Consider the following 27,337-nt stretch of genomic DNA (forward strand, 5'->3'; position numbering starts at 1 on the left):
TCAGAGGAAGGAGCCCCTCCCTGGGAGCCAGACCCCCACGCCATGGCGAGCGTGGTGGTGAAGACGATCTGGCAGTCCAAAGAGATCCATGAGGCCGGGGACACCCCCACGGGGGTGGAGAGCTGCTCCCAGCTAGTCCCAGAGGCTCCCCGGGGGGTGACCAGCCCGGCCAAGGGGATCCCGAAGAAAAAGAAGGCCGTGTCGTTCCACGAGTGGGTTTGTTGCACCCTGTCAGGGATGGTTCTAATGCCCAGCACTGCCTCCAACGGAGCAGGAGTCCGACTGTGGGTGCTGGAGGAAGGGGAGGGGGAAAAGCCAGCGGGTGGGGGGCAGGAAAGAGGGCAGCAGTGAAGAAGACATCAAGTCGCAGGGAGGTAGAGAGGAAGAAGGTACTGGGGATGGATGGAGGGAGGAAAAAGCCAGTGGGGAGGGAAGAAGGAGAAGGGAGGCTAGTGAATGAAGAAGAAAGTAGGTGGCGGGGGCAGAGAAGGGAGGAGAAAGTAGGCAGCAGGGAAGGAGAAGAAAGTAGGCAGTGGTGGCCGGGCACAGTGGCTCACGCCTGTAATCCCAGCAGTTTGGGAGGCCGAGGCAGGTGGATCATGAGGTCAGGAGTTCAAGACCAGCCTGGCCAACATGGTGAAACCCCATCTCTACTAAAAATACTAAAATTAGCTGGATGTGATGGCACATGCCTATAACCCCAGCTACACAGGAGGCTGAGGCAGGAGAATTGCTTGAACTGGGACCCGGAGTCAGAGGTTGCAGTGAGCTGAGATCTCGCCACTGCACTCCAGCCTGAGCAACAGAGTGAGACGATGTCTCAAAAAAAAAGAAAAAAAAAGAAAAGAAAAGAAAAAAGAAAGAAAGAAAAAAAAGAAAGTAAGCAGCGCGGGAAGGAGAATAAAGTAGGCAGCGGGACAGAGAAGGGAGAAACTTGTATACAGTGATGGTGGAGTCACAGGGGGTGAGGTATGCAGAAAGGAAGGCAGGAGGGGCCAGACACCTTGGGGCTGCTTCTCCACCTTTCTGCCTGTTTCTCCTCTGCAGGGTGGAGCCCCAGATGTCCCACCAGCCCATGCACTGGTGCCTGAACCTCAGACGGTCCTCAGCCTGCACCAATGTGTCACTGCTCAACCTGGCCGCCATGGAGCCCACCGACTCCACGGGGACAGACTCCACAGTGGAAGACCTCAGCGGCCAACTCACGCTGGCTGGGCCCCCTGCCTCCCCCATCCTACCCTGGGATCCGGATGATGCAGACATCAGGGAAATCCTGGTGAGGGCCCCCCACACCCGCTGGGGAAGACCGAGGTCCTCCACGAGGTGGTAGCAAATACTTAGGACGGGGGTGAGGTGTTTTTGACTTGGAGTTAGAACGTTCTGGTCATTCTTTGAGACCCAGAGGAACTAACTGGGAACTGCCTCCTCCTTCTCTGACAGCCAGCCACGAATCTGGGAGTTGGTCTTTTTTTTTTTTTTTTTTTTCTTCCTTTAGAGACAGTCTCACTGTGTTGCCCAAGATGGTCTCAAACTCCTGGGCTCAAGTGATCCTCCCGCCTCGGCCTCCCACAGTGCTGGGATTACAGGCAACAGCCACCGTGCCTGGCCTGGGTGGTCTTCAGTTCATACAGTCACTCCCAAATGTCCCCAGTGAGGCTGGGCTCAGGAAACAGGCCAGATCCCTGTGCTTGGGCAGCTCCCAGTCTCGTGGGGGCAAAAGACACAGACTAGGGTGAGAAATTCCCTAACGGAGAAGATCCCAGAGAAGGGCCCCTCAAGCCAGGCTCGGGGGTAGCAGGGAGAGCTTCCTGGAGGAGGATGTCTTGCAGCTGGACCTTAGTGAGTGAGTAGGAGTTCTCTGAGGGGAGTCAGCTAAGAATCTGGGGCAAAAACTGAGAGATGAGCAAGATTTAGGGGGATTTAGGGAATTTCTGGCAAAAGTATAGAGGGTTACAAGTGGGTCCTTTAACTCACTGCACCTCTGATCCTCACCCCCCACCTGGCTTCCCCTGCGCCAGGCCTGAAACAGGCTCTACCAGATACTGAGAACCACACTAACAATAGCCATGATCTCAATGATGCTGATAAGATTCACTAGCACTTTCTATGTTCAGGGAGCCCTGGTTTCCTCATCTGTAAAATGGAGATGCATACATTCGTTCCTTTATTTTTAAATTTTATTTATTTATTTATTTATTTTTTGAGATGGAGTTTCGCTCTTCTTGCCCAGGCTGGAGTGCAATGGCGTGATCTTGGCTCACAGCAACCTCCACTTCCCGGCTGAGTTCAAGCCATTCTCCTGCCTCAGCCTCCCGAGTAGCTGGGATTACAGGCATGTGCCACCACACCCGGCTAATTTTGTATTTTTAGTAGAGGCAGGGTTTCTCCATGTTGGTCAGGCTGGTCTCAAACTCCGGACCTCAGGTGATCTGACCACCTTGGCCTCCCAAAGTGCTGAGATTACAGGCATTGGCCACCACGCCCAGCTTTTGTTTGTTTATTTTTAAAGTAGGGTCTTGCTCTGTCTCCCAGGCTGGAGTGCAGTGGTGCAATCACAACTCACTGCAGCCTCGAACTCCTGGGCTCAAAGGATCCTCCCATCTCAGCCTTCTGAGTAGCTGGGACCACAGGCACACACCTGGCTGATTTAAAAAAAAATTTTTGTAGGCCAGGCGCAGTGACCTATAATCTCAGCACTTTGGGAGGCCGAGGCGGGTGGATCATGAGGTCAGGAGTTCGAGACCAGTCTGGCCAATATGGTGAAACCCCCGTCTCTACTAAAAATACAAAAATTAGCTGGGCGTGGTGGTCTGTGCCTGTGGTGGCCGGCACCTGTAGTCCCAGCTACTGCGGAGGCTGAGGCAGGAGAATTGCTTGAACCCGGGAGGCGGAGGTTGCAGTGAGCCGAGATCACACCACTGCACTCCAGCCTGGGCGACATAGCGAGACTCTGTCAAAAATAATAATAATAATAATTTTTGTAGAGACAGAGTCTCACAATGTTGTGCAGTCTGGTCTTAAGCTCAAGCAATTTTTGGGCCTCAGCCTCCCAAAGTGCTGGGATTACAGGAGTGCAACACCATGCCCAGCCACATTTATTCTTTCTAACAAATATCTCTTTTTCTTTCTTTATTTTTTGAGATGGAGTCTCACTCTGTAGCCAGGCTGGAGTACAGTGGCATGATCTTGGCTCACTGCAAACTCCACCTCTCAGGTTCAAGTGATTCTCCCACCTCAGCCTCCCAAGTAGCTGGGATTACAAGAGCGCCACCACACCTGACTAATTTTTGTATTTTCAGTAGAGACGGGGTTTCACCATGTTGGCCAGGCTGGTCTCGAACTCCTGACCTCAGATGACCACCTGCCTCAGCCTCCCAAAGTGCTAGGATGACGGGCGTGAGCCACTGCACCTGGCCTCTGTTTTTCTTTCTTTTTCTTTTTATTTTTTGAGACAGGGTCTCACTCTGTTGCCCAGGCTGGAGTGCAGTGGCATGATAATAGCTCACTGCAACCTCAAACCCTTGGGCTTAAGCAATCTTTCCACCTTGACCTCCCATGTAGCTGGGACTGCAGGTGCACACCACTGTGCCCAGCTAAACAAATTTTTTTCTTTCTTTTTTTTTTTTGAGACTGGGTCTTGTTCTGTTGCCCAGGCTGGAGTGACAGCATGACAGTCCAGGCACAATCTTGGCTCACTGCAGCCTTGGCCTCCCCAGGCCCAGGTGATCCTCCCACCTCAGCCTCCCAAGTAGCTGTAGCTACAGGCGCATGCCACACACCCAGCTAATTTTTATTTTTATTTTTTTTGAGACGGAGTCTCGCTCTGTTGCCAGGCTGGAGTGCAGTGGTGTGATCTCAGCTCACTGCAACCTCCACCTCCCAGGTTCAAGCCATTCTCCTGCCTCAGCCTCCCAAGTAGCTGGGACTACAGGTGCGCGCCACCACACCCAGCTAATTTTTGTATTTTTAGTAGAGACGGGGTTTCACCATGTTGGCCAGGATGGTCTCGATCTCTTGACCTTGTCATCTGCCTGCCTTAGCCTCCCAAACTGCTGGGATTACAGGCATGAGCCACCACGCCCGGCTTCATCCAGCTAATTTTAAAAAAAAATTTTTGAGGCCGGGCTTGGTGGCTCATGCCTGTAATCCCAGCACTTTGGGAGGCTGAGGCGGGCAGATCATCTGAGGTTAGTAATTCCAGACCAGCCTGATCAACATGGAGAAACCCCATCTCTACTAAAAATATACAATTAGCCGGATGTGGTGGCACATGCCTGTAATCCCAGCTATGTGGGAGGCTGAGGCAGAAGAATCATTTGAACCTCGGAGGCAGAGGTTGCAGTGAACCGAGATCGTGCCATTGCACTCCGGCCTGGGCAACAAGAGCAAAATTCCGGTGTAGTAACCTCCACAAGGTCAAGGTTGGAGGGGTCGTAAGAAGCAGGACCAAGACAAGAAGGCTGCTGCTTTTGTCACTAATGCAAAAGGGCTTTCTCTCCCCCAAGACTCCCCTGGGCTGAGTGGGGGATGTTTGGAGGGGAGAGACTGAAGCAGGGAGGCCAGAGGGGAGGCTGGGCGAGGGTCCAGGGAAGGAGGAGGAGCTGCAGAGAACAGGGCAGAGAGTCCGGGCTGGGAGGGATGCCTGGGACACATCTCCTCCCTCAGACAGAAGAGCTCTCCGCCCTCTCTTGGGGAGTGTCCCTCAGGCAGCACTTGCAGCCATTTGCCTCCCACCAGAGCTATTTCTGAGTCACATCCCCCAGTGGATCGTGAAGCCTGAGAAAGTGCCCCAGGCAGCCAGGATCTGGGTCTGACACAGCCGCCAGCTCACCATGGGGCTGCAGGGGAGTGTTGGCCTCTAACGGGCTTCAGGTTCCTTCTCTGTGAAATGGAAAAAGTAATGACCTTGGGGTGCCTGCTGGAGAGGTGAGAGGGGGCAGCAGGAGCTGGAACTAGCACCCAGCACCTGAGCTGCATCCAGAGAGAAGGCGGGGACAGGCAGAGAGAAGGACACAGAGACCCAGAGAGAGGGGACAGAGACCCAGAGAGAGGACAGAGACCCAGAGAGAGAGGGAGACAGAGACCCAGAGAGAGAGGACAGAGACCCAGAGAGAGAGGGAGACAGAGACCCAGAGAGAGACGGGGACAAACACCCAGAGAGAGAGGGGAAGGGAACAGAGACCCAGAGAGAGAGAGAGGGGAACAGAGACCCAGAGAGAGGGGGACAGAGACCCAGAGAGAGAGAGAGAGAGAGGAAGAGAGACCCAGAGAGAGGGGGATGGAGATCCAGAGAGAGGGGGACAGAGACCCAAAGAGAGGGAGATAGAGACCCAGAGAGATTAGGAGAGAGATCCAGGGAGAGAGGGGTGGAAACCCAGAGAGAGAAGGAAAGAGACTCAGAGGGTGGGGGACAGAGGCTGTAAGGGGAGGAACAGATGGGTCCAGTGTGAGAGAGATAGAGACTCAGAGACAGAAGAGATGATCCAGGGCCGGGCGCTGTGGCTCACGCCTGTAATCCCAGCACTTTGGGAGGCTGAAGTGGGCGGATCACTTGAGGCCAGGAGTTCAAGACCAGCCTGGCCAACATGGTGAAACCCTGTCTCTACTAAAAATAAAAAAATTAACCAGGTGTGGTGGCGGGTGCCTGTAATCCCAGCTACTCAGGAGGCCGAGGCAGGAGAATCACTTAAACCCCGGAGGTGGAGGTTGCAGTGAGCTGAGATCATGCCACTGCACTCCAGCCTGGGTGACAGAGAGAGACTCCATCTCAGAAAAAAAAAAAAAAGAAGAAATGATTCAAAGTAGGGAGACAGAGACCCACAGCAGGACAGTGGGGGAGCAGAAGCCTAGAGAGATGGGGACATCACAGAGAAGGGAGATAGAGACCTAGAGAAAGGGACAGATACTGAGAAGGGAAAGGCAGAGACTCCAAGAGGGATGGATGACAGAGACCCAGAGAGACAAAGGCACAGTGAACACGAAATGAGGAAGAGAGACTGACAAAGGGAGATGGAGATGCAAAGAGGAGAAGATAGACAGAAGACAGGTCCAGACACCCAAACTGTGGGGGAAAGAGGACCCCTAGAAAGGGGGACAGAAACCTGGGGAAAAAGACAGAGACCTCCAGCCTGGCCAACACGGCGAAAACCCGTCTCTACTAAAAACACAAAAATCAGCTGGGCCTGGTGGCACATGCCTGTAATCCCAGCTACTCGGGAGGCTGAGGCAGGAGAATCGCTTGAACTCGGGAGGTGGAGGTTGCAGAGAGCCGAGATCGTGCCACTGCACTCCAGCCTGGTGACAGAGTGAGACTCCATCTCAAAAAAAAAAAAAAAAAAAAAAAGACGGAGACCTAAAGAGTAGAAAGGCAGAGATTCAGAAAAAATAAGTCAGAGACTCCAAGATTTGGGGGACAGAGCTGAATCAGGGCGAGTCAGAAGACCAGAAATAGAGGAGGGGGATAGAGACCCAGAGAGAGAAGGAACAGACACAGAGGCTGGGTGGGGACAGAGAACTGGAAAGAGGGGAACAGAGAACCACGCGGTGATGGAGACCCTGGTTGAGAGAGTGTCAGTTTCCAGGTAGGAGGAAGGACAATGGGAACCCTGTGAAGGTAGGTGTTAGTTGTATCTCCATTTCACAGGTAGGGAAGCAGAGGCACAGAGAGGTGAAGTCCCCTGCATGAGGTCATACGGCTAGTAACTGGGAGAAATTTGCTGACCCTAGGTCCTGTTGCCTTGGTTTCCAGAACAATTACCCACAGGAAACCCAAGACCTTCTGAGTCTTCAGGTTAGAAAGACACTTTGTGTAATGCTTTCTATTGCTGTGAAACCAATTACACCAAAACTTCAAACAACAAACTTGGAGGGACTCAGCTGGGTGGGCCTGGCTCAGGGTGTCTCACGAGGTTGCAACCAAGATTTTGGCTGGGACTGCAGTCACCTGAAGGTTGGACTGGGGCCAGAGGTTGTGCTACCAAAATGGGGCACTCACATGCCCTTGGCTGGAGGCCTCAATTCCTTGCTACATGGGGCTCTTCATAGGTGGCTGCTTATGACATTGAGGCTATCATTCCCCAGAGGAAGAGAGAGCAAATAAGAAACAGTTCCTCTTATGAAGTAGTCTTTTACCTCACATATCATCAATTCTACTTTATTCTATTTTTTTATTTTTTGAGACAGAGTCTCTGTCACCTAGGCTGGAGTGCAGTAGCACAATCTCAGCTTACTGCAGCCTCTGCCTCCCAGGTTCAAGCAATTGTCTTGCCTTAGCCTCCTGAGTAGCTGGCATTACAGATGTGCACCACCATGTGTGGCTAATTTTTGTATTTTTTGTAGAAACAGGGTTTCTCCATGTTGGCCAGGCTGGTCTTGAACTCCTGACCTCAGGTGATCCACCTACCTCGGCCTCCCAAAGTGCTGGGATTACAAGCATGAGCCACCACAACCGGCCTGCCTTATTCTATTTCCTGGGAGCGAGTCACCAAGTCCAGCTCATACTCAAGTGAGGCAAATACGGCTCCACGCTTTAAAGGAATGTGAAAGAATTTATGGACATATTTTAAACTATCACATTTTGTGGGATTTTTGTAGCTGCCCTTTATTGGGATGAGGAAGTTCCTTTCATCCTTTCTATTTCTAGTTTGTTAGTGGTTTTTTTTTTTTATCATGAGAGGGTGTTATATTTTGTCAAAAGCTTTTTCTCTACTGACATGATCATGTGTTTTTTTGCCCTTTTATTCTATTAATATGGTATGTAACATTTATTTATTTATTTATTTATTTATTTTTTATTTTTTTTTTGAGACGGAGTCTCGCTCTTTCACCCAGGCTGGAGTGCAGTGGCGTGATCTCGGCTCACTGCAGGCTCCGCCTCCCAGGGTTCACGCCATTCTCCTGCCTCAGCCTCCCGCGTAGCTGGGACTACAGGCGCCTGCCACCTCGCCCGGCTAATTTTTTGTATTTTTAGTAGAGACGGGGTTTCACCGTGTTAGCCAGGATGGTCTCGATCTCCTGACCTCGTGATCCGCCCGCCTCGGCCTCCCAAAGTGCTGGGATTACAGGCGTGAGCCACCGCGCCCGGCCTCATTTATTTATTTTTACAGACAGAGTCTTGCTCTGATTCCCAGGTTGGACTGCAATGGTGCCATCATAGCTCACTGCAGCCTCAACCTCCTGGGCTCAAACGGTCCTCCCACCTCAGCCTCCCAAGGAGCTGAGACCACAAGCACATGCCACTGTACCCAGATAACTTTTAAATTTTTTGGTAGAGATGGAGTCTCACTATGTTGACCTGGCTGGTCTAGAATTTTTGGCCTCAGGTGATCCTCCTGTCTCAGCCTCTCAAATTGCTAGGATGAGCCACCACGCCCAGTCATTGGTTGATTTTAGTATGTTGAACCAACCTTGCATTCCTGGGATAATTCCCACTTGGTCATCATGTATAATCCTTTTTACATGCTGCTGGATTTAGTTTGCTAGTATTTCATTGAGGATTTTTGTGACCATATTCATAAAGGATATTGGTCTGTGGTTTTCTTTCTTTCTTTTTTTTTTTTTTTTGAGATGGGGTCTCGCTGTGTCACCCAGGCTAGAGTGCAGTGGCACGATCTCAGCTCACTGCAACCTCCGCCTCCCAGGTTCAAGCGATTCTCTTGCCTCAGCCTCTGATGTAGCTGGGACTACAGGCGCATGCCACTGCGCCAGGCTAATTTTTGTATTTTTAGTAGAGACGGGGTTTCACCATCTTGGCCAGGCTGGTCTCAAACTCCTAACCTCATGATCCACCCACCTTGGCCTCCCAAAGTGCTGGGATTATAAGTGTGAGCCACCGCACTTGGCCTGGTATGTGGTTTTCTTTTTTTTTTTTTTTGAGACGGAGTCTCGCTCTGTCGCCCAGGCTGGAGTGCAGTGGCACAATCTCGGCTCACTGCAAGCTCCGCCTCCCGGGTTCACGCCATTCTCCTGTCTCAGCCTCTCCGAGTAGCTGGGGCTACAGGCGCCCGCCACCACGCCCAGCTAATTTTTTTTGCATTTTTAATAGAGACGGGGTTTCACCGTGGTCTCGATCTCCTGACCTCACGATCCGCCCGCCTCAGCCTCCCAAAGTGCTGGGATTACAAGCGTGAGCCACCGCGCCTGGCCTGGTCTGTGGTTTTCTTTTCTTGTGATCTCTTTGTTTGGTATCAGATATTTCCTGAGTTACAAACTGCTCCTTCTATTTTTTGGTAGACTTTGAAATGGATTGTCAATTCTTTTTTTTTTTTAATGATTGATAGGATTCACTGCTGGAGCCATCTGGTGCTAGGCTTTTCTTTGTTGGAAGTTTTAAAATTATTTTTACTAATTCAATCTCTTTACTTGTTATGGGTCTTTTCGGACTTTCTAGGTCTTGAGTCAGTTTTGGTAGTTTGTGTGCTTCCAGACATTTTTCCATTGTATCTAGATTATCTGATTTGCTGGCATACAATTGTTCAGTCTTCCTTTATAATCATTTTTCTTTCTGTACAGTTGATAGTAACATCTCCTTTGTCACTCTTGATCTTTGTAATTTGAGTCTTCTCTCTTTTTTCTTGGTCAATCTAGCTAAAGATTTATCAATTTTTTTTATCTATTCAATAAACCAACGTTTGGGTTTATTTTTATTATTGTTTTTGTATTCTCTATTTCATTTTCCTTATGCTCTAACATTTATCATTTCCTTCTTTCTGTTAGTTTTGGATTTAATTTACTCTTTTTCCATTTTCTTTTTCTTTTTTTTTTTTGAGACAGTCTTGCTCTGTTGCCCAGGCTGGAGTGCAGTGGCGCAATCTCGGCTCACTGCAAGCTCCGCCTCCCGGGTTCACGCCATTCTCCTGCCTCAGCCTCTCCGAGTAGCTGGGACTACAGGCACTCGCCACCACGCCCGGCTAATATTTTTGTATTTTTAGTAGAGACAGGGTTTCACCGTGGTCTCGATCTCCTGACCTCGTGATCCGCCCGCCTCAGCCTCCCAAAGTGCTGGGATTACAGGCGTGAGCCACCGCGCCCGGCCTCTATTTTCTTAGGGTGGGGCATTGAGATACTGATTTTCAGATCTTTCTTCTTTTTTTTTTTTTGAGACGGAGTCTGGCTCTGTTGCCCAGGCTGGAGTGCAGTGGTGCAATCTCAGCTCACTGCAAGCTCCGCCTCCCGGGTTCATGCCATTCTCTTGCCTCAGCCTCCTGAGTAGCTGGGAATACAGGCACTGGCCACCACGCTCAGCTAATTTTTTTGTATTTTTAGTAGAGATGGGGTTTCACTGTGTTCTCCAGGATGGTCTCCATCTCCTGACCTCACGATCCACCCACCTCAGCCTCCCAAAGCGTTGGGATTACAGGCGTGAGCCACGGCACCCGGCCCTTTCTTCTTTTTAAATGTGTTTACAGCTATAAATTTCCCTTAAAGCATTTTTTCACTGTATCACTTACATTCTGGTATGCTGTATTTTCATTATTCTTCATCTCAAACAATCTTATAATTTCCTTTGTGATTTTTTTCTTTGACCCATTGGGTTTTTAAAATTTTTTCAGACAATGTTGCTCTGTCACTCAGGCGGGAGTGCAGTGGCATGGTTACAGCTCACTGCAGCCTCTCAACCTCTTGGGCTCAGATGATTCTCCTGCCTCAATCTCCTGAGTAGTGGGGACTACAGATGTGTGCCACAATGCCCAGCTAATTTAAAAAAATTTTTTTTTGTAGAGATGAGGTGGTTTTGGTGGCCATGATCCACCAATGGCCTCGTTATAGTGTTTTTTAGTTTCCACATTTGTGATTTTCCACATCTTTTTTATGGAGTCTTGCTCTGTCGCCCAGGCTGGAGTGCAGTGGTGCGATCAAGCTCTGCCTCCTGGTTTCATGCCATTCTCCTGCCTCAGCCTCCTGAGTAGCTGGAACTACAGGCGTGTGCCACCACACCTGGCTAATTTTTTTGTATTTTAGTAGAGACGGGGTTTCACCGTGTTAGCCAGGATAGTCTCAATCTCCTGACCTTGTAATCCTACAGTCTTGGCCTCCCCAAGTGCTGGGATTACAGGCATGAGCCACCGTGCCCGGCCCCAAATTTCTTTCTGATACTGATTTCTAATTGCATTCTACTGAGGTCGTAGAAGTTAGAAAATATACTTTAGCTGGGTGCAATGGCTCACCATCCTGGCTAACATGGTGAAACTCCGTCTCTACTAAAAATACAAAAAATTAGCCCGGCGTGGTGGCGAGCACTTGTAGTCCCAGCTGTTGGGGAGGCTGAGGCAGGAGAATGGCGTGAACCCGGGAAGCGGAGGTTGCAGTGAGCCGAGATCGCACCACTGCACTCCAGCCCGGGCGACAGAGCAAGACTCCATCTCAAAAAAAAAAAAAAAAAAAAAAGAAACTATACTTTAACTACACTTTATGTGAATTTTATTTCAATCCTTTTACATGTACAGAAATTTGTTTTGTGGCTTAAAACATGGTTTATCCTGTAGAGTGTCTTCTGTGCACTTGGGAAGATTGTGCATTCTGCTGTTGTTGGGGAGGGTGTTCTTTGGAAGTTGGTTAGGTCTGATTGGTTTACAGTGTTCCAGTATTCTAGTTCCTTGTTAGTTCTCTGTTGAATCCATTATTTTATTTATTATTTATTCATTTATTTATTAATCTGAGACACAGTTTCAGTGGCGTGATCTTAGCTTAGCCTCTGCCTCCAGAGTTTAAGCGATTCTTGTGCCTCAGCCTCCCGAGTGGCTGGGATTACAGGCGCCCACAACTACGCCCAGCTAATTTTTGTATTATTAGTAGAGATGGGGTTGTGCCATGTGGCCGGGCTGGTCTCGACCAGCTGACTTCAAGTGATCCGCCTGCCTTGGCCTCCCAAAGTGCTGGGGTTACAGGCAGTGAGCCACCGTGCCCGGCCATTTTATCCTTTTTTTTTTTTTTTTTTTTGAGACGAGTCTCACTCTGTCGCCCAGGCTGGAGTACAGTGGCGTGACCTCGGCTCACTGCAAGCTCCGCCTCCTGGGTTCACAGCATTCTCCCGTCTCAGCCTCTCGAGTAGCTCGGACTACAGGCGCCCGTCACTACGTCTGGCTAATTTTTTGTATTTTTTAGTAGAGACGGGGTTCACCATGTTAGCCAGGATGGTCTCGATCTCCTGACCTGGTGATCCACCCACCTCGGCCTCCCAAAGTGCTGGGATTACAGGCGTGAGCCAACACACCCGGCCTATTTTATTACTATTTTTTTTTTTTTTTTTTGAGACGGAGTCTCGCTGTCACCCAGGCTGGAGTGCAGTGGCGCGATCTCGGCCCACTGCAAGCTCTGCCTCCTGAGTTCACGCCATTCTCCTGCCTCAGCCTCCTGAGTAGTTGGGACTACAGGCGCCCACCATCACACCCGGCTAATTTTTGTATTTTTAGTAGAGATGGGGTTTCACCGTGTTAGCCAGGATGGTCTCGATCTCCTGACCTCGTGATCCGCCCGCCTCGGCCTCCCAAAGTGCTGGGATTACAGGCATGAGCCACTGCACCCGGCCCTTTTATTACTATTTTTTAAGGGATTAGGTTTTACTATGTTGCTCAGGCTGGTCTTGAACTTCTGGGCTCAAGCAATCCTCCCACCTCATCCTCCTAAATTGTTGGAATTACAGGTGTGAGCTACTGCACCTGGCCTGTAGTTGCTTTTTAAAAAACAGACTTTTCGGAACTATTTCTGTAGTATCTGTGTTCTTTGTCATGTTTGGCCACCGAAGTCTCCGTTCTCTGATTTTAGTGGTTAGCTAATTATTGGAGAGACATTTCCTTAAACTGCAACAACGACAAAATCTTCTAGTCTTTGCCAAACGGTGCTCTGTGTGCCTAATGAGGCGCACCTTTAACACTCAGACAATTTACAACTCTACCTTAGCCTTCCCTTCCTGCTTGTGCAGCGTTTCAAGGTTTCAAGGTCAGCCAGCGGTGAAAAGCTTGGGGCCTTCTCAGAACTTTCCCAAGCATGTACACAACCCTACACAGGCCAATGGCTTTCTACATTCCCAGGAATTTGTTGGAACATTTCAAGGCTTCTACAGATGTGTCCATCAGATTTTCCTTTTAAGATTTTTTGTTTTTTATTGTTTACCCCAACTGTTATCCATTGCCTTCGGCAGTAGCAACATTAAAACAAGCGTAAATTTTTTTTTTCTTTACAAATGTTCCCTCTCCCACTCCATGTTAGTCCATTCTTGCATTGCTATAAAGAAATACTCGAGGCTGGGTATAAATAAAAGAGGTTTAATTGGCTTATGGTTCACAGGCTATCTGATAAACATGGTGCCAACATCTGCTCAGCTTTTGGTGAGGGCTTCATAGCAGAAGGTGATGGAGCCAGCACATCACCTGGCAAGAGCAGGAGCAAGGAGGTGCCACACAGGTTTTTGTTTTTTTTTTTGAGATGGAGTTTCGCTCTGTCGCCCAGGCTGGAGAGCAGTGGCATGATCTCGGTTCACTGCAACCTCCACCTCCCGGGTTCAAGTGATTCTCCTGCCTCAGCCTCCCAAGTAGCTGGGACTACAGGCATGCACCACTATGCCTGGCTAATTTTTGTATTTTCAGTAGAGACGGGGTTTCTCCATGTTGGCCAGGCTAGTCTTGAATTCCTGACCTCAAGTGATCCGCCCACCTTGGCCTCCCAGAGTGCTGGGATAACAGGTGTGAACCACTGCACTCAGCCTGGGAGTTGCATTTTTTTGTTGTTGTTTTTGAGACAGGATCTCAGTGTCATCCAGACTGGAGTGCAGTGGCGTAATCTCGGCTCACTGCAACATCCACCTCCCAGGTTCAAGCAATTCTTCAACCTCAGCCTCCTGAGGAGCTGGGACTACAGGTGCACACCACCACACCCGGCTACTTTTTTTTTTTTTTTTTTTTTTTTTTGAGACGGAGCCTCGCTCTGTCGCCCAGGCTGGAGTGCAGTGGCGCAATCTCGGCTCACTGCAAGCTCCGCCTCCCGGGTTCACGCCATTCTCCTGCCTCAGCCTCTCCGAGTAGCTGGGACTACAGGCGCCCGCCACCACGCCCGGCTAATTTTTTGTATTTTTAGTAGAGACGGGGTTTCACCGTGGTCTCGATCTCCTGACCTCGTGATCCGCCTGCCTCGGCCTCCCAAAGTGCTGGGATTACAAGCGTGAGCCACCGCGCCCAGCCACCCGGCTACTTTTTGTATTTTTTTTTTTTTTTTGTAGAGATGGGGTCTCAACATGTTGTCCAGGCTGCTTTCAAACTCCTGAGCTCAAGTGAATCTCCTGCCTCAGCCTCCCAAAGTGCTGGGATTACAGGTGTGAGCCGCTGTGCCTGGCAAGGGATGACATTTTAACATGAGATTTGGAGGGGACAAACATCCAAATCTTTCCTTCAACTATCAGAGATGCTTTCAGGGCTTTGCCAGTTCTGAAAAGGAAAGACAAATATTCTGTGTGGGGTCTTCCCAGGCATCACTTAACAATCATAGAATGACTCTTCTTTGGGTTATGAGGCTTTGAATGAGTTCTAGCTTCATTCTGCTTCCTCCCTGTGGGAAATGTGGGCTGTTATTTTCCAGGGTTCCTGCTGAGCTAGGGAGTGGGAGATAGGACTAGGATAAGTTAAAATTCCTCAAGTCTTGCCGTTTTTATCGAGAGTCACTTTTCTTGAATAAATGCTCCTTGAGTTGCTGCAAGCCTTTGGTTAATTTCCAGAATTGTGAAAAAACTGCTTCTTATGGTTTTTGTTAGTTTTTTCATTGTTTTTATGGAGGGGTGGAATTTTTGAATTCCTTTTTTTTTTTTTTTTGAGATGGAGTCTCGCTCTGTCGCCCAGGCTGGAGTGCAATGGCGCCATCTAGGCTCTCTGCAACCTCCGCCTCCTGGATTCAAGCGATCCTCCTGTGTCAGCCTCCTAAGTAGCTGGGATTACAAGTGCCTGCCACCACGCCTGGCTAATCTTTGTATTTTTAGTAGAGATGGGGTTTCACCACGTTGGTCAGGCTGGTCTCGAACTCCTGACCTCAAGTGATCCACCCACCGCGGCCTCCCAAAATGCTGGGATTACAGCTGTGAGCCACTGTGCCCGGCCTGAATTATTTAATCCACCATTTTGCTGATGTTAACTGGATACAATATTTCTTATCACACTTCTTCCCCAGAGCAATCATGCAAGAAATGTGTTGCTGCCTCCATCTTAAAAGGGAGGAAACTTATTCTATCTTTTGTGTATTAGTTCAGCAACCATGAGAGAAACCAAGAGAACTGTTTTTTTCCACATAAAATGCTTGATAAGCATAGTAGCTCTGCTCTTCAAATGCAGCAGGTTACAGGCATCTATGTTCTGGTTGCTCAGCCATTTCTAGACGGTTGCTCTCACCACTGCCTTCCAGCCATTAAGCAGGGGGAACGGGAAGAGATCATGCCTGTCTTTTCCACTCATCGACCAGTGCCCACTTCCCTTCCATCGGCTGGAACTGGTCAGAAACAGCTGGCAGAGGGCTCTCTGGGTCTCTTTTCCTTCAAGTGTGAAATAAGAATGTCAATGATAGGCCGGGCGCAGTGGCTCATGCCTGTAATCCCAGCACTTTGGGAGGCCAAGGTGGGCGAATCACGAGGTCAGGAGATCAAGACCATCCTGGCCAACATGGTGAAACACTGTCTCTACTAAAATACAAAAAATTAGCCTGGCGTGGTGGTGCATGCCCGTAGTCCCAGCTATTCGGGAGGCTGAAGCAGGAGAATTGCTTGAACCTGGGAGGGAGAGGTTGCAGTGAGCCGAGATCACGCCACTGCACTCCAGCCTGACAAAAGAGCAAGACTCTGTCAAAAAAAAAAAAAAAAAAAGAATGTCAATGATATTGAAGTTATACATTTGACTACCGTAACAAAAAAAACACAAAATAACACAGCTTGAATAACACAGAAGATGTAATGTCTCACCCTGAAAGTCTTCACAGGTGGTCGGAATGGAGTATGGTGGCTCCATGTCAAGGATTCAGGCTCCTTCTGTCTCGTGTCCTCTATCTGCTGGTCCAAGACAGCCCTCAATTGTGCATTCCAGTGAAATGAGAGAAAAAGGGAAAGTTCTCACTCTTTTCCTTTAAGGGATGACTCAGAAATTGACTATAATCCTGCACAGTCTAAGTAATGATGTAGGCTAAAAAAAAAAAATAAAGAAAGAGAGAGAGAAAAAGGAGGCTGGGGACAGTAGCTCATGCCTGTAAGACCAACACTTACAGGCTGACACAAAAGGATCACTTAAGCTCAAGAGTTTGAGGCCAGCTTGGGTAACGTAGTGAGAACCCATCTATACTAAACATTTTAAAATTTTGCTGGGCATGGTAGCAAGCACCTATACTCTTAGCAACTTGGGAGGCTGAGGCAGGAGGATCATTTGAGCCCAGGAGCTAGTGAGCTATGATAGTACCGCTCCACACCAGCCAGAGTAATAATGAGAGACCCCCTCCCCCACCTCCCCCAAAAATGAATGACTACATTATTTCCACTCACATTCCAGTGGCCAGAACTTAGTCACATGGCCACACCTAGCTGCAAGGAAACCTGGGAAATGTAGTCTCTGGTTGGGCAGTCATGTGCCAGGCTAAGGCTTCTGTAACTGTCCAAGCTGGGAGAATGGATCCTACCACATGCATCCCTCCTGAACCACAGATTGGCAGGAGTCGCACAACACTTTATGTGATATAAAGTAATGATGACCAGAGGCCACATGGTGTCATGGTTTAAAACAAGGGTTCTAAATCTAGATTTTGATGAGGTCACCTAATGTGCTGAGTACCTGGGAAGACAAGAGATATCCCATTTCTGAGACCGATTTGTCTCACTTGTAAAATAGGCCAAATAACCTCAAGAGGTGGAGTTGTGAAGAATACAAGACAAGACAAATGCTTGGTGCATAGCAATTGTTCATATCAAAGGATATACAAATATCCTTTGTAATTCACCAGTTCCTGGAGAGAAAGACAGGGCATGTGTTTTCAAAGTTTATCTTTTTATGCTGTGGACCCCAAGGCCTTTTATTTTTTTTTTAGACGGAGACTTGCTCTGTCGCCCAGATTGGAGTACGGTGGTGCAATCTCAGCTCACTGCAGCCCCCGCTTCCCAGGTTCAAGCAATTCTCCTGCCTCAGCCTCCCAAGTAGCTGGGATTAAAGGCATGCACCACCATGCCTGGCTAATTTTTGTATTTTTAGTAGAGTTGGGGTTTCACCATGTTGGCCAAGTTGGTCTTGAACTCCTGACCTCAAGTGATCCACCCACCTCGGCCTCCCAAAGTGCGGGGATTACCAGAGTGAGCCACGGCGCCCGGCCCCCAAGGACATTTAGCTCAGTGTTTGGTTGAGTCCATCCTTCCTCCACGTTTCTGAGCACCCCACCTCCATCCTCCATTCCCTCCTGGATCCTATTTTTCTCCCAGCCCACCATGAAGAAAGGTCCTTTATCCCCTGGGTTTGCCGCGCAGGAATGCTAAGAATCAGCGGTAGAGCTCTTGACTCCAAGTCACACAGCCATTCCAGGGCAAAATCAAGGTGTAAAGACAGCCTCCCAGTTCTGGAATTTTTCTTGGGCTTGGGGCTTGCCCCCACATACCCACTAACTCACCTGTCTCCCATTTTTCCCCAGAGTGGGGTCAACAGTGGATTGGTCCGTGCCAAAGACTCCATCACAAGCTTGAAGGAAAAGACCAACCGGGTTAACCAGCACGTGCAGTCTCTGCAGGTGTGAGGACCCCCTATATCCAACACCTGCCCTTCCTCCAGGGCCAAGTTCCCTTCTTGGAGCCTGCCTCCAGCAGAATGCACCCATAGCTCAGTTGGGGAGCTTGAGGCTCAGAAGAAAGAGGAACCTTCCCAGGCCCAGATCTTCTTTTCCACAGGCTGTCCCCTTGTGTCCTTGGCTAACCTCTCCTCCTTCCATGCTCCAGAGCGAGTGTTCTGTGCTGAGCGAGAATCTGGAGAGAAGGCGGCAAGAGGCAGAAGAGTTGGAGGGGTACTGCATTCAACTCAAGGTGAGCCAGTGGGATGCAGGAGTGGGTGGGGAGAGGGGAATGGGAGTAAGAAGAGGGTGGAAGAAAGAGGGGAGGAGGCTGGGTGCAGTGGCTCACATCTGTAATCCCAGCACTCTGGGAGGCTGAGGCAGGCAGATCACCTGAGGTCAAGAGTTTGAGACCAGCCTGGCCAACATGGTGAAACCCCATCTCTACTAAAAATACAAAAATTAGCCAGGTGTGGTGGCGGGCACCTGTAATCCCAGCTACTTGGGAGGCTGAGGCAGGAGAATTGCTTGAATCCAGGAGGTGGAAGTTGCAGTGAGCCAAGATTGTGCCACTGCACTCCAGCCTGGGCGACAGAGCGAGACTCAGTCTCAAAAGAAAAAAAAAGAAAAGAAAAGAAAGGGGAGAAATGGAATGGGTGGACCGAAGAGAGGTGGGAGGAAGTGGAGGGGTACCACTCTGGCACATCTGGCTAAGGAGGAAGCCATCCCTTTAGCCAAGGAAATGAGCTGGTGAGTGCATCTTGTATTGGGGGGCTGGGAGGCCTGCAGCCTGTATGGAAACAGACAGGCTAAGGGTTGTGAGGCGGAACTGGAATGGGAAGGCAGGGCCCTCGCCCTGGTGTCTGACCCAGGAGAACTGCTGGAAGGTGACCCGGTCTGTGGAAGATGCTGAAATCAAAACCAACGTCTTAAAGCAGAATTCTGCCTTGCTGGAGGTAAGGGCTAGGGGGCAGTCCCAGGATTTGTGGGAGGAGGTCAGATGCACGAGGGACTCAAGATACACTTTTAGGTGGAACTCCCTGCCCCGACACCACCACCATACTGCACCTTCGTGCACATAGTCATCCTTAGAACTCACTGATAAGAGGGATTCAACTGAGGCTCCAACACCCAGATGGGGGACTCTTGCCCTGCAGTCACATTCAGGTCCCAGAAAGAGACTCGAGCTGGACTTCAAGTGAGAAGGCCTGTCCTGTCCACATGCCCACTCATTTTCCAACAAAATGCTGAGAAAGCTTCAGTTGTTCTTGCCAAATGGCCAGGACTGGTATTTGACGCCTGGAAGGCTTGGAGGGCCAGGTGGATACCTGGAGGCAGGCTGTGGGAGGTTAGCGGGAGTTGGAGTCCAACTGGGCCTCAAATGGTGCCTCCCCTCCCTAATGACAGCCAGTGAGACTTCTTGTCGCCACAGGCGTTCTACTTCCAATCTCGGGGAGTACTAGAGCGGATTTGGGGGGGAGGTGGTTGCGGGAGGAAAGCGGCTGGACGCTGTGACCCCGTCCTCCCTTACCGCCCAGGAGAAGCTGCGCTACCTCCAGCAGCAGCTGCACGATGAGACGCCGCGACGGCAGGAGGCCGAGCTGCAGGAGCCGCAGGAGAAACAGAAGCCGGAGGCTGGCCTCTCCCGGAACGGCCTGGCCCCCGCCGCCACGTCCCAGGGCTGCCCTGGCCCGCCAGGGAGTCCCGACAAACCCTCGCGGCCGCGCGGCCTGGTCCCCGCAGGCTGGGGAATGGGGCCTCGGGCAGGTGAGGGCCCCTACGTGAGAGAGCAGGAATTGCAGAAGGTGTTCACCGGCATCGAGGAGCTGAGGTGGGCGGGACCTAGGGGCGGAGCCTCGAAACGAGATGGGCGGGGACTCAGGGGTGGAGCCTCGAGAAGCTGCGGTGGGCGGGACCCAAGGGAAGTGGTTATCAAGGAACGGGATTCTCAACGAGCTGAGGTGGGCGGTGACATGGGTGGAGCCTCGGGGACCTGAGGTGGGCGGGAACATGGGAGGAGCCTCGAGGAACGAAGGTGGGTAGAGACACGGGAGGAGTCCACAGGAGCTGTGGTGGGCGGGGACACAGGGGAGGAGCCTCAAAGATTTTTTTTTTTTTTTTTTTGAGGCGGAGTCTCGCTTGTCGCCCAGGCTGGAGTGCAGTGGCGCCATCTTGGCTCACTACAAGCTCCGCCTCCCGGGTTCATGCCATTCTCCTGCTTCAGCCTCCCAAGTAGCTGGGACTACAGGCGCCTGCCACCACGCCCTTCTAATTTTTTGTATTTTTAGTAGAGACGGGGTTTCACTGTGTTAGCCAGGATGGTCTTGATCTCCTGGCCTCGTGATCCGCCCGCCTCAGCCTCCCAAAGTGCTAGGACTACAGGCCTCCCAAAGAACTAGGAGGGGCATGCTAGGCGCCTGGCCTAGATCTTAACCGGAAGGCGACAAGGCTGGGGTCTCCAAGAGCAGAGGAGGGAGTGCCCCGAAGGCAGTGACCTGAGCAAGGGAGGGACAGAATGAGGAACTTTTGAGTTCTGGGCTGCTGGGAGGCAGGTCTAGGCCTGGCGAAACTGAGGTGGGCGGGGCTTAGGAGAGGAGTGGTCCTGGAGGCACCAAGTGGGGCAGAGTAGGCTGGGCAGTGCCTTGGGGGAGCCAGTGTCTGGAGGAGCCCAGGTAGAGGCTGGGGACCTGACCAGGAAAGGGCCAAGATAGCCAATAAAGGAAGGGGATAAAGGCGGGGCTCTGGAGGACACGACCAAATTTCACCAAATGGAGGGTGCAAGAAAATTTGGAGACCTGGGTGGGTCTGGAGCCACGGGCATGGTCTCAGTGGGGCGACATAGGTGAGTTGTGTCCCACCTATCTCGTGGGGGTAGGTGGGGACCTGTCGAAGCCTAGCCCCTACCCATTCCCCCGCTCTGCCCCTCCAGGAGAGAGGTGTCCTCGCTGACCGCCCGGTGGCATCAGGAGGAGGGGGCGGTGCAGGAAGCCCTGCGGCTGCTCGGGGGCCTGGGCGGCAGGGTCGACGGCTTCCTAGGCCAGTGGGAGCGGGCACAGCGCGAACAGGCACAAACGGCGCGGGGCTTGCAGGAGCTGCGAGGTCGGGCGGATGAGCTGTGCACCATGTGAGGATTGGGGCCAGTGCATGGGAAGACCGGAAGGGGCAGGGCGATCCCAACCCGAGGGCGGGGTCTTGAGGGAAATGGGTAGGCCAATCAGCTATGGCCAGGCATTCCAGAACATATACCGACGTCGGGAAACACCAATTAGAGAGCAGGAAGGGTTGCGTCAGCCCTAATAAGGCCTGAGGGGTGGAATCAATTAGAGAAGGGGTGTGGTCTATAGCTTAAAAGGGCAAAGGGTGGGGTCAAGTGGGATCCAAGAAAGTCAATTAGAGAACTAGGAGGGGCATTCCAAACCGTAATCTACAAAAGGTGGCCCAGCGAGGTGGCTCACATCTATAATCCCAGCACATTGGGAGGCCGACGTGGGCGGATTACTTGAGGCCAGGAGTGCAAGACCAGCCTGTGCCACATAGCGGAGACCCCATCTCTACAAACAATTTAAAAATTAGCTGGGAGTGGTGTGGTGTCGCACCCTGATAGTCCTAGCCACTCGGGAGGCTGAGGCAGGAGTGATCGCTTGAGCCCAGGAGTACAAGGCTTCAGAGAGCTATGATGGTGCTGCTGCACTCCAGCCTGGGCCACAGAGTCAGACCCTGGCTCAAAATAGTCAATAGATAAATAACATAACATAACATAACATAACATAACATAACATAACATAACATAACATAACATAACATAACATAACATAAAATACAAAAAGTGAGGCCAGTCAGAGCAGAGAGGGGAGGGCAGGGTGGAGAATTGCTGACCAGATGGAGACACAAGTGGTGGGCTAATAATGGGTGGAGTCTTGCCAGGGTTATACCGCTGAAGAGACGACCCGGCAGCACTGGTTACTCATGCCTCAGGGTGGAGCGGTCAGCAGTGTCTGTGGCTTCACTGAGGAGCGAACTGGAGGGGCTGGGCCCACTGAAACCCATTCTGGAGGAATTCGGGCGGCAATTTCAGAACTCTCGAAGAGGGCCTGACCTCTCTATGAACCTGGATCGGTCCCACCAAGGCAACTGTGCCCGCTGTGCCAGGTAACGGGGCTGGGCCTGCCTCTGGGAGCCTTGTGAATAGAACATTAAAGGAGATGAGGAAGGAGATGGGACATTAGTGAAGGGTGGGGCGCTGTTCATTTTGGGAGACAAGGCATCCCAGTGCATTGTAGAAACAGTCGGTCCTGCTGCACTAGAAGCCTCATTTGTTCCCACTCTACAAGTTAAAATCAGTGTCTTGTGGAACTCAAGAGAAACTTCGTACAGGCCGGGCGCGGTGGCTCACACCTGTAATCCCAGCACTCCGGGAGACCAAGGTGGTCACATCACTTGGTGTCAGGAGTTCGAGACCAGCCTGGCCAACGTGGTGAAACCCCGTATCTACTAAAAATACAAAAATTAGCCGGGCATGGTGGCCGGTGCCTGTAATCCCAGCTACTCAGGAAGTTGGGGCATGAAATTCACTTGGACCAGGCTGGGTGCGGTGGCTCACGCCTGTAATCCCAGCACTTTGGGAGGCCAGGGCAGGTGGATCACAAGGTCAGGAGATTGAGACCATCCTGGCTAACACGGTGAAACCCTATCTCTACTAAAAATACAAAAAGAATTAGCCGGGCGTGGTGGCGGGTGCCTGTAATCCCAGCTACTAGGGAGGCTGAGGCAGGAAAATGGCGTGAACCCGGGACGCGGAGCTTGCAGTGAGCCGAGATTGCGCCACTGCACTCCAGCCTGGGAGACAGAGCGAGATTCCATCTCAAAAAAAAAAAAAATTAAAATAAAATAAATTCACTTGGACTCGGGAGGCGGAGGTTACAGTGAGCCGAGATCACACCACTGCACTCCAGCCTGGTAGGTAGAGTGAAACTGTCTCAAAAAATAAAAATAAGGCCGGGCGCGGTGGCTCACGCCTGTAATCCCAGCACTTTGGGATGCCGAGGCGGGTGGATCAAGAGGTCAGGAGATCGAGACCATCCCGGCTAACACAGTGAAACCCTGTCTCTACTAAAAATACAAAAAATTAGCCAGACGTGGTGGCGGACGCCTGTAGTCCCAGCTACTCACGAGGCTGAGACAGCAGAATGGCCTGAACCCGCAAGGCGGAGCTTGCAGTGAGCCGAGATCGCGCCACTGCGCTCCAGCCTGGGCGACAGAGCGAGACTCCGTCTCAAAAAACAAAACAAAACAAAAAATAAAAATAAAAAGGCTGGACGCAGTGGCTCACGCCTGTTATCCCAGCACTTCGGGTGGCCAAGACGGGCAGATCACTGAGGTCAGGAGTTTGAGACCAGCTTGGCCAACATGGTGAAACCCCATCTCTACTAAAAATACAAAAATTAGCCGGGCATGGTGGTGAGCGCCTGTAATCCCAGCTACTCGGGAGGCTGAGGCCAAAGAATCTCTTAAACCTGGGAAGTGGAGGGTGCAGTGAACCAAGATTGTGCCATTTCACTCCAGCCTGGGCGACAGCAAGACTCCATCTCAAAAAAAAAAAAGAACTTGGTACATTATAAGCATCATATTTCCAGTGCATTGTGGGAAGGCTGGGATGTGAACATGAGGGGAGGCAGGGTTTCAGTGCACTGAGGTGGAAGTGAGACCTTGGTGTATTGTGGGAGCCAAGGGTTACACCATTTTTGGTCCATTGTAGGAAAGGGGGATTCACAGTACAACATGAAATCGAGTTTCACTAGTGTATTATGGGAAGTGTTAGTTCTTGACGGCCTTTGGAAACTGAGGGCTGTCTGGTGCCCTTAGGAATAGTGACTCTGGCTGGGCGTGGTGGCTCACGCCTGTAATCCCAACACTTTGGGAGGCCAAGTCGGAGGATCACCGGAGGTCAGGAGTTTAAGACCGGCTTGGCCAACATGGTGAAACCCCATATCTACTAAAAACACAAAAATTAGCTAGGCGTGCTGGTGGGTGCCTGTAATCCCTGCTACTCAGGAGACAGAGGTTGCAGTGAGCCAAGATTGTGCCACTGCACTCCAGCCTGGGTGACGGAGCGAGACTCCATCTCAAAAAAAAAAAAAAAACAAAAAAACGGGCCAGGCCCGGTGGCTCATGCCTGTAATCCCAGCACTTTGGGAGGCCGAGGTGGGCAGATCACAAGGTCAGGAGATCAAGACCATCCTGGCCAACATGGTGAAACCCCGTTTCTACTAAAAATACAAAAATCAGCCGGGTGTGGCGGCACATGCCTGTAGTCCCAGCTACTTGGGAGGCTGACGCAGGAGAATCGCTTGAACCCGGGAGGTGAAGGTTGCAGTGAGCCAAGATTGCGCCACTGCACTCCAGCCTGGGTGACAGAGCCAGACTCCGTCTCAAAAAAAAAAGGAGTAGCGATCCCCAGAGCACCATGGAAACCAAGGCACAGCTGGTGCACAGTCCGTGCTGGGAAGGTTGCATAAGGTGCGTACTGGAAACGAGGCCAAATGGAGGCTCCACAGGTGAGCATGGGGCATCCTGGAGTTGGTACTGGGCTTCTTTATCTGGTGACCACCCCTCCCCCAGCCAGGGGTCGCAGTTGTCCACGGAGTCCCTGCAGCAGCTGCTGGACCGAGCGCTGACCCTGCTAGTGGACGAGGTGAAGCAGAGGGGCCTGACTCCTGCCTGTCCCAGCTGTCAGAGGCTACACAAGAAGATTCTGGTACCAGGGAATATGGGCCACCATGTCCCACTTTACTTTTCTGTTGGGGCAAGGGGAGGAGAATCCCGGACTCAAGGGTACTGCTGGTGTGTGGCAGAAGGGGAAGGGCTGAGGTGGGAGCAGCAGGCACTGGGGAAGGACTTGGCCCTAATGCATGGGGAGACGGACAAGCAGTTTGGTGGTGAGTGAGTCACAGGCCAATCATTATGAAACCTCGGAAGATGGACTTGGGCCTAAAGCATGATGGGACTTTGGATCTAGTGCATTGTGGGACACGAGACAGACACCAGTCTAAAGCTTCACAGAACATAGGCCTGATTTTCTCTAAACTTTTAGAGAGGCGGTGCATTGTACAAGATCATTGGGGTCAGCTATATTGAGGTAAAATAGGAGACCCAGTGACTGTAGGTCCCATTTAGCTGATGCGTTATGGGAAATGGAACCACAGCTCTTCCTGGGGCATTGCACGACACACTCAGCCCAATAGTTGGTGGAACTTGAGCCCTAGTGCACTGTATTATGGGATGTTGACCTAATTTACTATGGGATTATGTTGTAGTGGGTGAGACAGACAAGTGAGGCATTGTGGGACACTGATGTAGCCGAGCTGTAGGACTAATACATGAGAGAACATGGGGCTTGGTGCAGTTGGACATAGAGAACCAGGGCACTAAGGACTGTTTTTTGTTTGTTTTTGTTTTTTTTGAGATGGAGTCTCGCTCTGTCGCCCAGGCTGGAGTGCAGTGGCGCAATCTCGGCTCACTGCAAGCTCTGCCTCCTGGGTTCACGCCGTTCTCCTGCCTCAGCCTCCCGAGTAGCTGGGACTACAGGCGCCCGCCACCATGCCTGGCTAATTTTTTGTATTTTTAGTGGAGACAGGGTTTCACCATGTTAGTCAGGATGGTCTCGATATCCTGACCTCGTGATCCGCCTGCCTCGGCCTCCCAAAGTGCTGGGATTACAGGCGTGAGCCACTGCGCTTGGCCTTTTTTTTTTTTTTGGAGACAGAGTCTTGCTCTGTTGCCCCAGGCTGGAGTGCAGTGGCGCCATCTTGGCTCGTTGCAACCTCCACCTCCGAGGTTCAAACGATTCTCGTGTCTCAGCCTCCTGAGCAGCCAGGATTACAGGCATATGCCACCACGCCCAGCTAATATTTGTAGTTTTAGTAGAGATGGGGTTTCACCCTGTTGGCCAGGCTGGTCTCGAACTCCTGACCTTAAGTGATACACCCGTGTCGGCCTCCCAAAGTGCTGGGATTACAGGTGTGAGCCACTGCAGCCGGCCAGGACTTTTGTGTGAGAGGTGCTGGTCTAATGCTTAAGGAGATGTGGGGTCTTCTAAATTATGGAATATAGGAGGTCACCATGTGGTAGGATACTGGGGCACATACACATATCAAATGTAGGATAGTTCATGAGCTTAGGGGACAGATGATAGGCACTGATGGTGCTTGCTGGGACATAGGTCAGTGCATCATGGGACAGACAATAGGACAGACACAGATTTAGTCCACAACGGAATCTGGAGACCAGTGCATTGTGGGATGCTGGGGTCAGTCTCAAGCTCAAGGCATGATGGGAAACTCTGAGGGAGAAATGTGGGCCCCATGGGACCTTACCCTTTGCCCTCCGCAATCTAGTTCCCCCTTCACCCCCAGCCCAGTCCAGCAAGCCCAGCTACGCCTACGCTCCTCTCCCCAGGAGCTGGAGCGCCAGGCCTTAGCCAAACACGTCAGGGCAGAGGCCCTGAGCTCCACCCTTCGGCTGGCCCAAGACGAGGCCCTGAGGGCCAAGAACCTACTGCTGACAGACAAGATGAAGCCGGAGTGAGGAAGGAGGCTGAGGGCGTGGGAGGAGGGTGAGATCTTGGGGAAAGGGCCTGATTCTCCCCTTCCTCTCCAACATCCCAGCACCTAGCCATGCCGCCATCAACTCCCTGCTGCTTCACGACAGGGAGAAGATGGCCACTCTGGACCATCTACACTTGAAGATGTGCTCCCTCCACGATCATCTCAGCAACCTGCCACTTGAGGGGTCCACGGGAACAATGGGGGGAGGCAGCGGTGCAGGAACTCCCCCAAAACATGAGGGCTCAGCCCCTGAACAATAAATGGCCTCTCATGCTGGCATGAATTCTGTCTGCTTTTTGGCACCAGAGGCCTAGTGAATTGCCCACACACCATGCACTCCCTCTATGCCCGATGTGATTTATTTATTGTAATTAATTAATTAACTTTATTATTCTTTTTGAGACAGATTCTCACTCTGTCGCCCAGGCTGAAGTGCGTGTGATCTCGGCTCACTGCAACCTCCACATCCTGGGTTCAAGCAATTCTCCTGTCTCAGCCTCCCGAGTAGCTGGGATTACATTCGCACACCATCACACCCGGCTAAGTTTTTGTATTTTCAGTAGAAACAAGGTTTCCCCATGTTGCCCAGGCTGGTCTCAAACTCCTGAGCTCAGGCAATCTGCCTGCCTTGGCCTCCCAAAGTGCTAGGATTACAGGTGTGAACCACTACACCCAGCCCACTGTGATTTACTTAATTTTCAGCAAACGGGATGTCGTGGTCCCCAGAGAGGTGCTGATGGTGGTGCAGCTCTTTGAGATGGCAATGGTGGTAGAAACAAGGTTCTGTGGTATAGTATGGGTCTGTCAAGTCAACATTTTTTAGGCTGATTATTACTGGATAACTATATTAGTTGTCTATTGTGTAAAAATACCCCATAAGTTAGTTGCTTGAGATAACAAATGTATCTCAACTTCTCAAGGTCAGAAATACAATCAGTTAACCTCACTCCTGGGGTTAGGTCCTGGCTCAG

At 51.1% G+C, this 27,337-nt stretch overlaps 1 protein-coding gene across 9 annotated transcripts; it reads left to right on the forward strand.

Annotated features, from left to right (window-relative positions):
• TSKS (testis specific serine kinase substrate) lies at nucleotides 1-26,649 on the forward strand. Of its 9 annotated transcripts, none has more exons than XM_058426000.1 (11): nucleotides 1-284; nucleotides 1,048-1,276; nucleotides 17,632-17,727; nucleotides 17,933-18,016; nucleotides 18,636-18,719; nucleotides 19,302-19,594; nucleotides 20,693-20,887; nucleotides 21,739-21,912; nucleotides 24,382-24,517; nucleotides 26,175-26,374; nucleotides 26,470-26,649. In XM_058426000.1, exons 1-11 carry the CDS (start codon nucleotides 43-45, stop codon nucleotides 26,624-26,626), a joined length of 1,890 nt encoding a protein of 629 aa, XP_058281983.1. In that variant the 5' UTR covers nucleotides 1-42; the 3' UTR covers nucleotides 26,627-26,649. The 9 variants fall into 9 exon arrangements, with proteins under 9 accessions (XP_058281983.1, XP_058281986.1, XP_058281989.1 ...); XM_058426003.1 differs by having other exon boundaries at nucleotides 26,175-26,342; XM_058426006.1 differs by having other exon boundaries at nucleotides 26,218-26,374.
• The last annotated feature ends 688 nt before the right edge of the window (nucleotides 26,650-27,337 follow it).

The sequence above is a fragment of the Hylobates moloch genome, unplaced genomic scaffold (genome assembly GCF_009828535.3).
Source record: "Hylobates moloch isolate HMO894 unplaced genomic scaffold, HMol_V3 SCAFFOLD_12, whole genome shotgun sequence".
NCBI classification, from domain to species: domain Eukaryota; kingdom Metazoa; phylum Chordata; class Mammalia; order Primates; family Hylobatidae; genus Hylobates; species Hylobates moloch.

Coding starts and splice junctions, on each gene's coding strand:
- TSKS (XM_058426000.1), top strand. CDS start 43: ATGGCGAGCGTGGTGGTGAAGACGATCTGGCAGTCCAAAGAGATCCAT. Junction 18,017..18,635: donor GGTACTGCATTCAACTCAAG/GTGAGCCAGTGG, acceptor TGTCTGACCCAG/GAGAACTGCTGGAAGGTGAC. Junction 21,913..24,381: donor AACTGTGCCCGCTGTGCCAG/GTAACGGGGCTG, acceptor CCCCTCCCCCAG/CCAGGGGTCGCAGTTGTCCA.